Source organism: Emys orbicularis, chromosome 17 (assembly GCF_028017835.1).
Source record: "Emys orbicularis isolate rEmyOrb1 chromosome 17, rEmyOrb1.hap1, whole genome shotgun sequence".
NCBI classification, from domain to species: domain Eukaryota; kingdom Metazoa; phylum Chordata; order Testudines; family Emydidae; genus Emys; species Emys orbicularis.
The window spans coordinates 5,830,788-5,845,752 of NC_088699.1; the positions used below are offsets into that span (position 1 = coordinate 5,830,788).

General features: G+C 39.5%; 1 protein-coding gene across 1 annotated transcript in view; it reads left to right on the top strand.

Moving 5' to 3' along the window:
* The window catches only part of CLTC (clathrin heavy chain), a 53,481-nt gene extending 44,240 nt beyond the window's left edge, over positions 1–9,241 (top strand). Inside the window, exons 28-32 of the mRNA XM_065418489.1 lie at positions 86–196; positions 465–635; positions 926–1,147; positions 6,308–6,383; positions 8,211–9,241. Of these exons, the coding sequence (XP_065274561.1) occupies positions 86–196; positions 465–635; positions 926–1,147; positions 6,308–6,383; positions 8,211–8,335 (705 nt within the window). The 3' untranslated portion in view covers positions 8,336–9,241. The remainder of the gene's footprint in view (positions 1–85; positions 197–464; positions 636–925; positions 1,148–6,307; positions 6,384–8,210) is intronic.
* Positions 9,242–14,965: the final 5,724 nt, after the last annotated feature.

The following is a 14,965-nucleotide window of genomic DNA, read 5'->3' on the forward strand; positions in this document are numbered from 1 at the left end:
TGTTTGTCGCAGATATATCTACAAGCTTATAGTGTGCTATGCTGCTATATTCAGGATTCTCATGTCAAAACTTCTTCTCTTAAAGGCTAAACAGCTTCCACTTGTTAAGCCCTACTTGCGGTCAGTTCAAAACCACAACAACAAATCAGTGAATGAGTCTCTGAATAATCTCTTCATTATAGAAGAAGACTATCAGGTAGGCTTTTTAAAATTGTGCCCTTGTTGTTTAAAACACCTTTCTTTAATGCATGCTAATTGGTACAGATAATGAACTGGTATAACTACGCATCCACTAACTGCAATAACAAAGACTGCAGGATTACTTAAGATCTGAAAATCGACTCAAGTTTGAGCAAAGGAACTCTGCGAACAGCTCAGGTGTTATCTAAAACATAAATTGATTGACCCTTTCTGGAACGCAGTTAAGCACTGAGGTTTCAATGACTAATTCTATTCCAATTCAGGCTCTTAGGACATCTATAGATGCCTATGACAACTTTGACAACATCTCCCTTGCTCAGCGTTTGGAGAAGCACGAGCTGATTGAGTTCAGAAGAATTGCTGCATATCTCTTTAAAGGCAACAATCGCTGGAAACAGAGTGTAGAACTTTGCAAGAAAGACAGACTATACAAGGTGACAGACTGGAAAATGTAACATTAAAGCTATGCAGATTGATGTTCACATAGCTTACTTTAATATCAGTGATCCTACCCCCTCTGGTGGTGGTGCTATAATGTACTTAAGCTGGTTTTGCATCTTGGAAGCCTAAATCCCCAAAATCAAGTGGTGTGGTTGGGTGTGGTTTTTTTTTTTTAATGGCTCATTACTGCTTTGACCAAACTTGGTATGCCTAGCACAGTTCCTGCTCCAGTGTGTTAGGTGTGACTTTTTTTTAATGAGAGGTTCTCTTGTCCTTTTTATAGGATGCAATGCAATATGCTTCAGAATCCAAAGATACAGAGTTAGCAGAAGAATTGCTGCAGTGGTTCTTGCAGGAAGAAAAGAGAGAATGTTTTGGAGCTTGTCTCTTCACCTGTTATGACCTTCTAAGGCCAGATGTTGTCTTGGAAACTGCATGGAGGCACAACATCATGGACTTTGCCATGCCCTACTTTATTCAGGTCATGAAGGAGTATTTGACCAAGGTAAGAGCTATTTCTGTTGGTTGAGACTGTTTTCACCTGCCACGAACATTGGCTTTGTCAAATGTCTGTCTTGACTTATGTTAACTCTTCTTTTCAGTTCATCCGGGGGGCAGGGAGCTTCACTTTAAAGTCCTACCTGCTAGGAAAATGAAACATCCACACATAGTTCCCTAGCTACCAGTTAGAAGAACCTGCATCTGTAATAATTCTCTGCTCAATACAAAGATAATGTGATGCTTGCTCCAAAACTTTCTCCTTGTCGAACGGTTCTTCACCCTAGACTATATGGAAGTCTGGAAACCACTCGTGTATTATGGGTTAGCATGCCCAGGTTTATTTAAAAAAAAAAAAAAAAGGCAGTTAAGTTGACGAGAGTATTAGAACAAGATCTTTTATAGATACTCTTGAATCTACACATGTCTGCCATGCTCTTAAGTGGAAAAACAATGTTTTGGATAGCTCAACAATTACTTGAATAGTCAAAGGATACAATTTGTCATTCTATTTCAATTCACTGTAATCCTCTCAATCTAGACTCATTTTGGGGTGGAATCTCTCTGGAAATTTAAGTGTTATGAAGCAGACTACTTGAAGGTATATTCAAGGACATGTATGGGTCTAGTTCCATAAGACACTCAACTCTAGTTTTAACTAGCCTCTTTTCACTCTTGCTTGCTCTTTTTGTTTGAAAGATCCTTTATTTTCAGGATGCTTTCCTTCCAGCAGAACTCTCCAGATAAATCTGACAGACTACATAAGAATTTTTTTCCTCTGGAGCTTTACGTATGTATAAACCTCCAGAAAAAGCCATAAGCTATCTAACTGTAGCACCTGTTTGTTCTTAGTGTTTTCAATTCCAGTGTCACCGGACTCTTCTTGGACAACTTCAGCTACGCTGACTTTGCTGAGCATTTCTTTTGTCAATCACTTTCCATCCATCTTATTCTTTGGACTCCCTAATTTTTATGATAAAGCTTCTGCAGCTAGGGACTTCTAGGTAATCTTATTTTGAGTAATAAAACAAGTAATGCATATTTTGTTGCACAGAGGATTTGCCTGTTAATGTTCAAAGGGATATCCTTTTTTTTTTTTTTTTTTTTTTTTTGGATGGCTGTTCTAGAGCCACTTGTTGCAGAGTCAAACTAGTGCAGAGAATTTTTGGCAGAAAGCAACTGGTGTTAGTGCTTTAGACACCACTTTTTCAAGTGTATCCTATTGGTGGTTATGGGATACTTTGACATCTCTCCAAACTGATATCAGTGTTACCTTTTTTTGAGTGTGCTAGTCTTGAATTAGAACTTTTAGTGCATATATATATTAAACCTCTAGTATAAATGGTGTAAAAGGATTTACCTTACTGTATTCTTAGTTTGACTTATCAGTCAATAAGCACTAGTAACCAATACAAACCACAGTTGGCTTTCTGAAGCAGATACTTCTGGTGTTTCGTTTGTTTTTCCTTGTATCTTATCAATTAACTGTTTCTTCCCTGATTCTTATGTTGCTAATTCTACCGTTATATGCTACATATGGAATTTGATTTTTTTTTTTCTAAGCTGCACTTCTGAATTCCTTTGCAGGTTGATGCAATAAAGGAAAAGGTGAAAGTTGATTCTTTTCCATCTTTAAGTCTGGAGGACTGAGTCTAAAGAAACTGCATGAGTTTTTTTTCCTTCCTACCTTTACTACACTGCTGCTACTGCTTTTTTCCCAACAATATCTCACTAAAGCCTCTGCAAATTGTTAAAACTACAATAGTTAGAACTGTAGGACAAAAGTAGATACACTTGCTACTAATCGGCTAATAGACTCCCTTCAGGAAGGGCAGAAGGCTGATCAGTTGGATCACAGTCCAAGTACTAATTTAAAGATACTAATGTTGACCAATACTGTGCAGAAGAAATTGACTGTACAAACAGCAGGAATTGACAATAGCTACTTTCTCTACAAAAAGCAGTAACTAAAGCTATTCCAACTCTAGCCAGAGACTCTAGTTTAACACTGAAGTTGTGTACATTCTGTAGCAGCAATTTTTGCAGACTTATAAGGACTGTGATCCAATCTGATCTATTGATTCTTACTAATGTGTGTGCTGACAGTAGGCAGAATAGATACTAGCTGCTTCAGAAGAGACTTTTCCTCATGTTTCTTCAGGTTTCCAGTTCTTATGGTGCTAGTCTGTTTCCATGCAGTAACTTAAACTTTAAGCTATTGTATCCAGTCTTGTGTTTTACCCTTCTCCCCCCCCCCCCCCCCCTCCTAGTGACCTCACTTTTGCTCAGCTACAAGCAAAGACTGCCTTCAGGGCTCTTCAGCTTTTTAAAAAAAACAACCTCTTGCTACCTTTCTTAAAAAACCCTTGTAACAAGTGGTAGTACTAAAACTTGAACTCTTCTGATGCCTCTCTGGCACTTGCCTATTGCTGCTCAATTATGCCCAGCTTGAGGGCAGATTCCAAAGTTTCTGTCCATTTGTTTTCTGTACCCTATATCCACTCCCAATTTTCCATGGAACATGAGCCATGCTGGCATAGTTTGTGTAAAATTTGTCTGTCAAACGTGGTTGGGCAAAGGGCAAGCAAGCTTATGTAAGTGGCTTGAAGACTAATTCAGTGCAAACTACCTTCTGCTGTGTTTATACATCCATCTTAGTCACCACTGGAACTCAAGGCTAACCTGAGTAAAATGCATCACGTAAGGTCCTTCAGCAGCTAGTAAGTGAGGCAGTAAGAAAGCGTGTGTGTGGAAAAAAGGTAATTGAACTGCAGTGTCTGCATTATTAAACAGAGCATGTACAACAGTCATTGCAATTACATCCCACTATTCCTGGAGCTACAAAGCATTGCTGTGGGCTGCGTGTGGTTTTTTGGGGGGGAGCCTGTATGGCAGTCATCTTCAGATCTCACTACTTGCTTCAGTACTCTTGCCTCTTTTTCATGCACACATAACACCAAAATAACATTGAACGCATGTTACTACTTTTCCTCTGCAGCTTATTGCAGTCTTTGTGGAAAAGCCTTTTTAATGCAATTTTATTACTTTACTAAAGCAGTGTAACAGGGCACTGAACCCAGTGATGCTTAATCAAGTGGTGTATAAGGATCACTGTCTTCAGACCTTTAACAAGCTCGTGTTCATTATTAAGTTCCATGTTTTTTAAGGAGGCATCTAAACCAGGTCAGATAAAGGAAAGGCAAACATTAGAGACTTCAAACAGAATATTCTGGGCTAGGGGTTAGCCAAATATATGGAAACCTGAAACTTTCTGCTTAGCTGTTGCTGCTACTCCAATATCCCACTGTCCTATGCAGCGCCTATCTGGATCTATGCTTGAGCATTCCAATACTCCCAGCTATTCTAGTTAATCCCATTTTATTCTTGAAACAGACTTAATGTTGAGTGCAATTTTTAAATAAGATTTTTAATGGCATTCTTTCTCTTGTGAATCTAACTTGACAAACTTTCTTCAGTGAGGTGTTTTGCTAACTTCTCAAACAAGATTCTGCTACTCACCCCTGATCGATGTTTGAGCGAAAGATGCTACAACTCTCAAATGCCAATACTTGTATTTCTGAAATCTATTTTATGCCTGGTAACTGGGTCACAAGTGAATATGTGGATTCATAAAACCATTAGACTCCATAATGTAGTTAGTTTTTTCTCTGGATGAAGGACAGCTTGCTTCAGAATGTTTACAACCGATGCTAGTTCTGTGTGCTCAGTTTGGCAACACGTTTTTTTAAATGCTGTCATGGACATCTGGCATGGTTCAAACAAAGATGCATCCAAGTTTTGGAGTACCAACTAGGGAAGTGACCTCCTCAGAACTCTGTTTAATATCAAGAACAAAAATGTGATCTCTTCTAAAGATGTCAGATTTGACATCTGTGGGTTGTGTTCCTTTGAGTTGTCAATACTTAAGGAGGAAACTACTGGCACTATGACGCCACCTTAGCATAACTCCAAATAGTAACTTTCATAGATAAGTGTTCTACATCTTAGGATACCGAAGATGAAGTTGAAGTCTGTCTGTCTCTGGTAGCTATTATGACTATATAGCAGCTAGATGACTCCTAATAAAGTGGTGTGGAATAGTTAAATATAAGCCACTTCCCATTACAAAGCTATAGCTTCTATTCAGAGGTGGTGGTGGGTGAGAGGAGGAAGGCTAGCCAACTAATAGCAAAAATACACTAAGATCTAATGTGCACCTAACCAGTCTTCAATAGCCCTAACATGATCAGGCTGGAAACAGTTTTTTGCCCCAAATATTTATCTCTGATCCACACATCTGACTTAGTCTAGCCTCATGTGCAAATACAATGGGAGCTGGGCATTTATGCACCTAGGCTCTGGTACTCTGCTCTCTGTGCAGCATGGTTCTGAAGAACTTGCCCCATAGTTTGACTTTGCTTTTTAAGTCTAGATACATTCCCTATATCTGAAGTTAGAAACTGCATGAGTGAACAGACTGACTTTTCCCTAGGGCTGTTAGTGAAACTAACCTCGATGCTCAAGTGAAATGTCAGATGCTGTTGTGGATGGATACTTTATGAATACCTATCAACAGTATTCTGTGCCCTTGTAAGAATTTTCTCTTAAATAGAAATTCTAGACCTGGAGACCTTTGTCTAGTTCAAGGGTTTATTTATTGTGAATGAGAACTGATAATCTTCCAGTTGCTGCACACTCTTGTTGAAGTGTGGTACCAAATGTGTGTGCACCGAGTTGAACAATCTTATGTTGTCATCACAATAGATTGACAAACTTTCTCTCTACATTCTAAAGCTGCTGGAGCACTAAAATGACTCCAGTGAACTTTCCTTACAGTATTTTAAATATGGTCAAGGATTTAAAAAAATCATAATTAAAAAAAAACTAATTGGTTTCCCCAGGCTGGGGAAAATTTGCATGCCAAATTTCAGCTTGGTGTGAGCTTTTACAGCTGTCCTGTAAATACTTCAAGGGGGCTTTCTCATGGAAATGCTGAGGACAAACTTGACTGCAGCAGTACCAACATTGCTACTTGAATTTGTAAGCAGTGGTCTTTTCTTGAGGGTGGCTAATGTATGTGAAGGCTTTTCCACGTCTCTGCCAGAAAAATAAGTATCACTTCTCTCTAGAGAAAGGTGGTTTAATTTTTGGGCCTTCATATTTCCAGGTGGATAAACTGGATGCCTCAGAGTCGCTGAGAAAGGAAGAGGAGCAAGCTACAGAAACACAACCTATTGTTTATGGTAACCTTTCTTTTGATTCACTTATCACTATTGGTAATCAGTGCATTAATGTCCAGATATACAATTATGCACTAAATATTGGTATTGATATTCCTTCCGAAGGTCAATGCATTACACTGACAACCCATTTCTCCCTACCCATATCCAAAGAAGTAGCCCTGAAACTGGGAAGCTTCTGCTAATTAAGCAGGATGGTGTTGGTTTGAGACTGTAGTCTGACCAGCAGTATCTAAATTCTACATTAACTCTGCCAAGTCTGCTTTGAAAGGAATCCAGCAGGTTGTGGTGCTTCACTGCCCTTGTAGGAGGCTGGCTGAAGATTGTATAGCCCTCTCTTAAATTGCACATACCCCAACCAAAGGTAAATATTAATCATACTCCACAGGATTAGAAATCTGGAAAAATACATGCTTATTCAGCTTCATTCCACACCTGTCTTCCCCTTTAGTGCCCCCCCACTCTTTCCACATTTTAGCTAATCCCCTAACTGAATCCACCCAAACTAAAAAAACCTAACAATTGCCACCTTAACATTTTTAACTTTGTATTCTAGCATAGCATCCTCCCATGTGTGTAGGTATTCTTAATTGTAAGCCTTTTGGGCGAGGGAATGTTGGCTCCTCTGTACAGTGCCTTGCACAATGGGGTCCTATTTTTGCTTGGTCCTTGAGCACTACCATAGGATTAAACTTTTGTGAAGCAAAATAGAACACAAGTATCAAGAGAAAATTTTGTTCTGCTATGGAAGGGTTGACTATTCAGACTCTGATCTGTGGCAATACCTATAGACCGTCTTGGGTGGACTTCTACATACACACATACAATTAATACCTAAACTTGCATTAAAATGCAGAAAGCAATTGAGGTAGGTGAAGGGCTAATGTGCATAATCACTGGCACTGTGCATAAATAAATATGTAAGACTTTCCATCACAAACTTTCAAGTAAATTTCTCAAATCCTTATGAAAAAAGGATAAACAGTATAGCTTTAATATACTGAGCACCTATGGAAGCCTGTACTTCCCTCTGTTTTAGTAGAAAATCAGTGTTGCATAACTACTTTGTCGAGAGAATCTAGGCAGGAACAGTTCTGTGACCAGTACTGAGCTACTATGAGTATCTAGAAGATGCCTCAAAGTCCCTAGAGTATACAGTATTGCCTTCCTCGCTATTTAATTTGGTTTGTCAGTAAAATTGACAAAGTGGGAGTACACAGAAGGCTGTTACAGCACTTGGGTGTAAATTTTAGGCTGGGGCCTGATTGTGGTGAGCCGCTATATAAACGGTCCATGACCTAAAGAATGCATAATCAAGCCTAATCCAAATTGATTGGGGATTAGAGGGACTGGACTAGGACATTGTGTAGGCTAAGGTGGATAAACAGCTCACTGAATCATAGGAAAGTAAACTTACTTGCCATTCCATCTCCTGCAGTAGGTGCTACAAGTAGCTTCTAAAAACTAAAGCAAAGCATCTAAATCCATGTACTTCCTTAGATCTTTAGAGGAAAGATCCTTTAAACATGGCTGCTTCTAGAAAAGATGCTGATAGCTCCTTTCTATAAACTAGCAGAACATAAAACTCAAAGGCAATGGAAGGTAGATTACCAAGGACTCTGCAAAATGTTGAGGTGGTCACAAATAGCCTGATCTCTATGGGTAATCTCATTCCCTAAATGTATTTTACCAGCATTATTGTAAATAATAATGAATTATTGTACATCTTTTCTACAGTTCCTGGGAAAGAAAGTAAAAATGAGGCAAACTTTAGTAGCTAGAGCAGACTGAAATAGTTATAAACAATCATTTTGCTCTTCCCATTTTCAGGTCAGCCACAACTAATGTTGACAGCAGGACCCAGTGTTGCAGTTCCCCCACAAGCACCTTTTGGCTATGGCTATACCGCACCTCCATATGGGCAACCTCAGCCTGGTTTCGGGTACACCATGTAAAGTGCAGTGCAAATCAAGCCGGAGCTAGCATATTTTCTTACTGAAATTCCACCGTCCCTCCCAGCTTCAACTCAAACAGGGAAAAGCAAGCATTTTGCCTTGTGTTCTTGTAACCTTTATTTCATGAAGGACTATGGTTTTCTAGCGCAAACTGTTTGGATCACACCTATGTTCAATCTTTTTTCACATTCCATGTCATTTAGATTTTACTTTAAAAGGGGAATAGCTTAAATGTTTTTGTTCAAGTGGGCTTTCTTTTTTGCAGGATTGCTTCTTAACATTAAAACAGGCTGTTGCGGAGATTCCAATTTGCACTCTGTAGTGTTAAGAAACTCTAATATTGAATCTTGCGTTTAGTGTATGTGAGCAGCTTACGATATGTACTGTCTATCTAAATGCATTTGTCTCATTGTATATTCAAAGAAAATGCTAAAGCAGAGATTTGTATTTGAACGTGCAAGACTGCCGATGACAGACAACACTAATCAGCATATCCTACTCTGGATTGCATAGTTCTTAAAATGATTTAAAAATGCGTATGGACAACCTTGCCTGATCTTTAAACATGAGTAAAATTTCCCTTAACCTATGCAGGTTTTCCAGTTTTGCTTATAGAAAACGCTAGTGTTTTGCTTACTCCATATGTAACAGATGACCTTACGTTTGTGCTGTATCCTGTGCTTTTTTTTGTGGGATCATTCCATTCGGGAACAGAGCACCATGATTCCAATCTGTGTATTTACTAACCCTGCCCTGAGGTTTGTGTATGTTGGATATTGTGGTGTTTTAGATCACTGTTTTGAGTGTACAGAAGAGAGAATTCAAACAAAATATTGCTGTTCAGTTTTGTCTGTGCAATTTGAAATTACTCAAATTTAAAAATAAATTACTGGACTGTGGACATCCTGTATAGTGGTAGTTTCACTTCTGTATCTTTCTCTTCAAAACTAACAATCTCTGGAATAGTTGGTCTCAGTGGTTCACTTGGTGTCAGGGGCCCAAGTTCAGACAGCATTCCTAGGTTAAGGGAGGAGCCATCATCTTAGCAAAACAAATTGTGAGAATGGAGACTATTGGAAAGTGTCTTGCACTGATGGATTATGCAGTAAATATATATTAATGCTTTTCCTATAGCGAGGACTATACCAGACAGTTGAAAATAGCACTTTTCAAAAATTGGCTACATGTGGTCAGCTACAGCATCTTGACTGGGAGATACTTTAAAGTTGTAGTCTGTTTCCGTTAAATTGACAAATCATGTTTTAGGTATGTTAAGTTGCCTTAATATATTTAGCTTCAAATAAAATTGACTTAAATGTTTGACAATGCTGAATACTGTCATATTTGAGTATGCAATTTAATGCATCTGTTGCTAGAGGCACTGATGCCCATACCAAATCAATTCATGAAAACTTAGCATTTCTGTTTCAGCTATAGCACAATCTTAATATCATAGTTGCTGGTTATGAATTTTGTTAAAACCAACTTCTGCTGAAAGGAACTTTAAATCTAAGTGTGCTCCACTCATTATCACTTTCATTTTGATGAATCAGGTCTGTCAGTTTAAGACTAAGTTACAATATGCTCTACAGTATACTCTTGAGTCTATCTGAAAACTTGGGCTGCTGTATTCTGCACCAGTTTATCCATTAAGGAGTGATTCAGTGGTGGCACATCAGCAGTACTACATAATCTGCATCTACTTCTTTGGTTTCTAAATTGCATTTAAGGTGGTTGTGATGTATAAGCACTGCATGCATTGTCTTGCTGCTTGAGACAACTTCTTTCCTAATGCCATACTGTCACAGTTCCATCTACTTATCACAGCTGAGCACCCTCTGTTTGGAGTAGAGGAGCTGGCAGTACAGCATTCTCTGAAAGGGATCCTCAGCTCTGGAATTGGCTTTTCTAGTCCAAAATGGCCTAAATCTTGACCTGTGGAGTGCTAAGCCATGTTTACATAGGCTGCTGTGGAGGTGGGCCTTTGCCAGAAATGTATGGGTGAGAAGAGTTTGCCTGCAGAGCACCAGTCTAATTTTGTATTTAATTTTATGGCAGGGGGCACCAAGAGGCTTGGTTGGGTCCCCTTATCTAAAATGTACAGATGAGCTAATTTGCCAAAGCTGGAAGCTTGCCCAACTAATGTACATCTGTGCTCAAAATAAATTACTCTGGCTAGATAGCTGTAAATGATCAGACTCAATTAGTGGAGCTGTAAAGCTAGACTGCTTCAAATTGTCATGACAAATCAGACCATGTCCCAAGGGTTTGGGTAGCCTTTCTTAACTCTAGGTGATCATGAAGAGCAGAGCAAGTAATGAAAGAGTAAACTTGTACCCATTTTTGGTGTAGATAGGGTTATCTTAAAACCTAGTGAAGTAAACACATCTGACTGGGAGGGGAACTAACTCTTTCTCTCTTCCTGTTTGGGCCATGTGGTGAGGGCATGATATTAAAGCTTGGTTCTGCTGCTTTAATCTGATTGAAACTCTACCTTACTATGTAAATCTGAGGCTAGATAAACTTACTCTTGAGCTACCACCAGGGGATACATGAGAAAATTGGTTTTAAAAAAGTGTTTCAGCGTGGGGCTTTTCAGAAAGAGAACCACCACCCAGAACACAGCTTATACATTTAGTTGCACTCTTGAAGTGGAAGGAAAAACTGTTAAACTAATTCTCTAAGATTACTATTGCATGTTAAAACTAGCCACTAGTAACTGGGGAACATAAGTATGGTACTTCATAACTATGGCCTACAGTCCAGCAATGGGAACTACAGGTTTTCCCAAAACTGTCCCACTGTTATACATGTATTTACTGATTCTGCTTTGTTCCATTGGTTTGTACGTCTTGTAGCTGCCCTATAGGAGTCTACTCCAAGGTTCCTTATTACTGTTGTGGTAATAGGACCCACTCAGCCAGGTGCTTTGTACATTCTGTTGTGAACAAGGTTCTATCTGAACACCGGGACTGCAATAAACTGAGGCTGAACTAACGCCTCCCTTCCACTGTGGTCTCTAATGCACTGTTGCAGAACCATACAGTAAATTTATCCAGCTTACCCCTGTTAAATGGACATGGCAACAATGAAAATCATGATTAAACTAGCTGATCCAGTTCCTATTCACTTACAATAAGTATGTAGACCTTTAGAAGAAAAAGCTTCAGTTTCTAAACTGCTGTTACATTGACTCACTCAAATAATGTAGCTAAAAGAACCACCACATCAATATTTTGTGCCAAGACCGGTTCAGGGATAAAGCACATGTGCCTGTAAAACATGAACTGAATAGACAATTATGCCATGGGTGAGGGAGTGGAGAGACCACCCTCTAACAAGAATGGATGTGCCTGTACAAGAGAAACTTCCATGGAAGGTACTAAGGTAATCTTCAACTCCAGTTTTTAAAGCTGTGCTTAGCAATAAGTTAAGCAAACTAAAACCTTCACATCACAATATAAAATTAACTTACTTGCAGTTTTCATGCTATTATGGTTTCCGGCCTCTGGTAACAACTAAAACTCTCTACTTAAATTAGACAATTGGAAGAATTCAGGTTGTCTCATAGCTCTCTTGTGAAAGAAGCTGTGCAAGTTCTTTACCAGCTGTAGGGTCAGTTACACTTGAGGGGCTGGGTGTCTTTCTAGTTTGATGTCTGAAATAAGCATTTATTGGCTTTGAAGTACCGTTAATCAAAGATAATTTAACCATTCCTGCCTCTGGCGTAGGCACACCTACATAGCTTTACCTGTGTCACTTCTCAACCAGACTTGAGCTTTACCTGAACAAGGCTGTCTACGAGTGTCTTTTTAGACTTTGTATCCACACCAGGTGCTCTTCAGCCATAACTTACTTGCAGATTTAGAGCTGAATCCACCAAAGATGAGAAGAGCTGCGCTCTAGTCAAAATATACACACACTCAACAGGAAGGAGTATCTTCCAACAGCTTGTGTTCTGGGGGCTTCTCTAAGTGGCCCCTTTCTACATTTTAGTGAGGACAATGGTCCTAAAATTAGCAATCGTAACAGCAGCCTAGACTAGATAAGGGGATCAAGGCCCAGTTTAGAGCTGAAATTTATTCACAAGCTGACTCAAACAGGTATTTGGGTATTTTTCTTCCTCTCTCTACCCATGAAGACCAAATGCTGCTTCAACCAAATTAACGTTGGGTAAGAGGAATGCTGCAACTTCTTGGCTCCTACAATGCTATAATCTTAACACATTAGCTCTATGAACTACTAGGCAACTCTCTCATTAGGCACTGCTGCTCTGTGAAAGAGCACATGTAAAGTTATGTTCTGTCCCTCTGAGTTCAACATGAAGAAGTTCCAGCAAATTATCCCTAATCTAAGTAGGGAAGGCTTTTGTGACCACATCAGGGAATCTCTCTGTGCACAAAGCAGTGCCTGCCAAGTAATACCAAGTTCTTATAGCACTTTTTAATGGTAGATCTCAAAGCACTTTCCCCAAGTCAATATTACTTTCCCTATTTTACAAATAGGAACCTGAAGCTCAGAGGAAGTGACTTGCCCAAGCTTATTTACCTGAGCTGGGACTAGAACCCAGGTCTCCTGAGGTTCAGTAGTCTATTCAGTATGCCACACAGCTCTGATTGGTTAACTCCTCCCACTTATTCTAGCTACTTGTATGGACCTTGTTGTAATAGTTGAGCACCTCAAACAATAAATCACCCCCCCTATAAGTTAGGAAATAGCTCTGAGGCTTAGATCAATGCCTTAAGCACAAATTTATCATCTACCTTTGCAATATAGCCTTGTGTTCAATGCCTCCTTAAGTTCTGTGCTTGCAGAATAATAGTCCAGTTTCTGAATAGTAGGACCCTAAAGTCCACCTGCAAGTCACTTAGGGTTTTCCTTAAACCCACACCAATTACCTTTTGTGTTGGCTAGGTTGAATTTAAGCCATGCATTTCCCCATCCAGAGCAACCTCCTAAGAGCCCCTTTGTGACATGCTGCAGGGGATATGGCACGGGGATGGGGACTCAGGAGACAGCTCCTATTCTCACCTCTGCCACTAATTTAGAAAGTGATTGGCCTAAACTCACCCACTGTCTCATTTTCCCCCTGCCACCCTTCTTGTTTAGATTACTTTTAGAAAGCACTGCTGTGCTTCCTCCCCCCAAGAGACTTTTAAACAACGAGCAATTACCTTAACTCTCCCCCAAGACCTCACATTCAAGAATTAATTTAACCACTAAAGGGCAGTTTTCCCAGTGACCACAGCTTTGTCATGAAAACTATGATCAATTACAACACACGTTGCTGCTCTAGCACTAGCAGCATGGTTAACTCTCACTCAAAATTCAACTTTTTTTTTTTTTAGTGTAGATCCAGCAGAATGCCTTTTGCTCCATTTTATGGGGCTATGTTCTACCTTATGCTACAACTTGACCAGCTAAAGGTGTTACTCTTAACCTACACCAGGAAAAAGTCACAGATTGGTTTTAGTTAGCTAAATCCAGCCTACACATGACCACTTTTCCTAATAAAAAGGAAACCCAAAAGAATGAAACCAGTCAAAAATAATCCTCACCAAAGGGGGAAATGGGGTGCAAGGTACATCAACCCCCACAATTATTTTCATGTTAATTTCAGGTTAGCACTGATACAAGGAAAAGTGGAGAGAGGCTTATCCTAGTTGGCATTGTTCCAATTTCCTTTCAGAGTACTATTGCACAAACCAACCAGCAGGGGGTAGTGCAATAACATGGCTTGCACCCTACATCAAGGGCCACCTGTTGCTTTTCACTATTGTTTCTTAAAGGCAAGGATAGAATGCTGCAATTGGAGTTGAGCTTCAGTCTTATTTGATTACACGATGTTGCATCAGTTGATTTATTGCATAAATGTTTCATGTAGAGACAGTTGCTAATGTGGTAAGTTATGGTTTCAGAGCTCTGCTGTTATTTCATCTCCCCAAGTGCATGCCTCAAACTATTAAGGGAGCTATTTTCCAGATATTCTTCTAAAACATTTAATTTGCAATTAACCCTGGTGGCACAGGGCAAGCTAAAACACAACACCCAGATATTGGATGGGGGGGGAAGGGGAGAGAGGAATCAGTGACATCATACCTATTCCAACATGCTAGTCTACAAGGAAATTAGAACCTATCCTTTTTTCAGCTGCCTTGTATGTGGAACTGGGAAGAGAACCTGACTGTTTAAGTACCTTAGTAGCATAGGAAACAAACTCTGCTGAATTGTTCTCAGAACTTTTCTTCATTCTGTTTTACTGAGCTTAAAGTCAAGCTCCTAATGAGTTACCACCATCCAACATTGCTTGGCACTCTTCCAAAGAATAGTGGGGTTAGGCTTGCTCTTTCAGCATGGGTAGTGACATCTTATTCACCTACCATTTCCCCTGCAAATTCTGTTGGATACTGGATTCTTCCCTTTCTGTCTTAGAGTGTTGTTGCATGCTATTTAACAGGTGTTGTATTTCATGCTAGAGATGGTTGAAATGATTGCTGTACATAGGTGGTATTTTAGGTTATAAAAATAAGCTAACAGTGTTACATATGTTACAGTTCCAGCGTTACCGCACTTCTGCAGTCTCCTCAAAGGTACCATTTTAGGTCTCAGGCATTTAGCTGCCATCTGTTT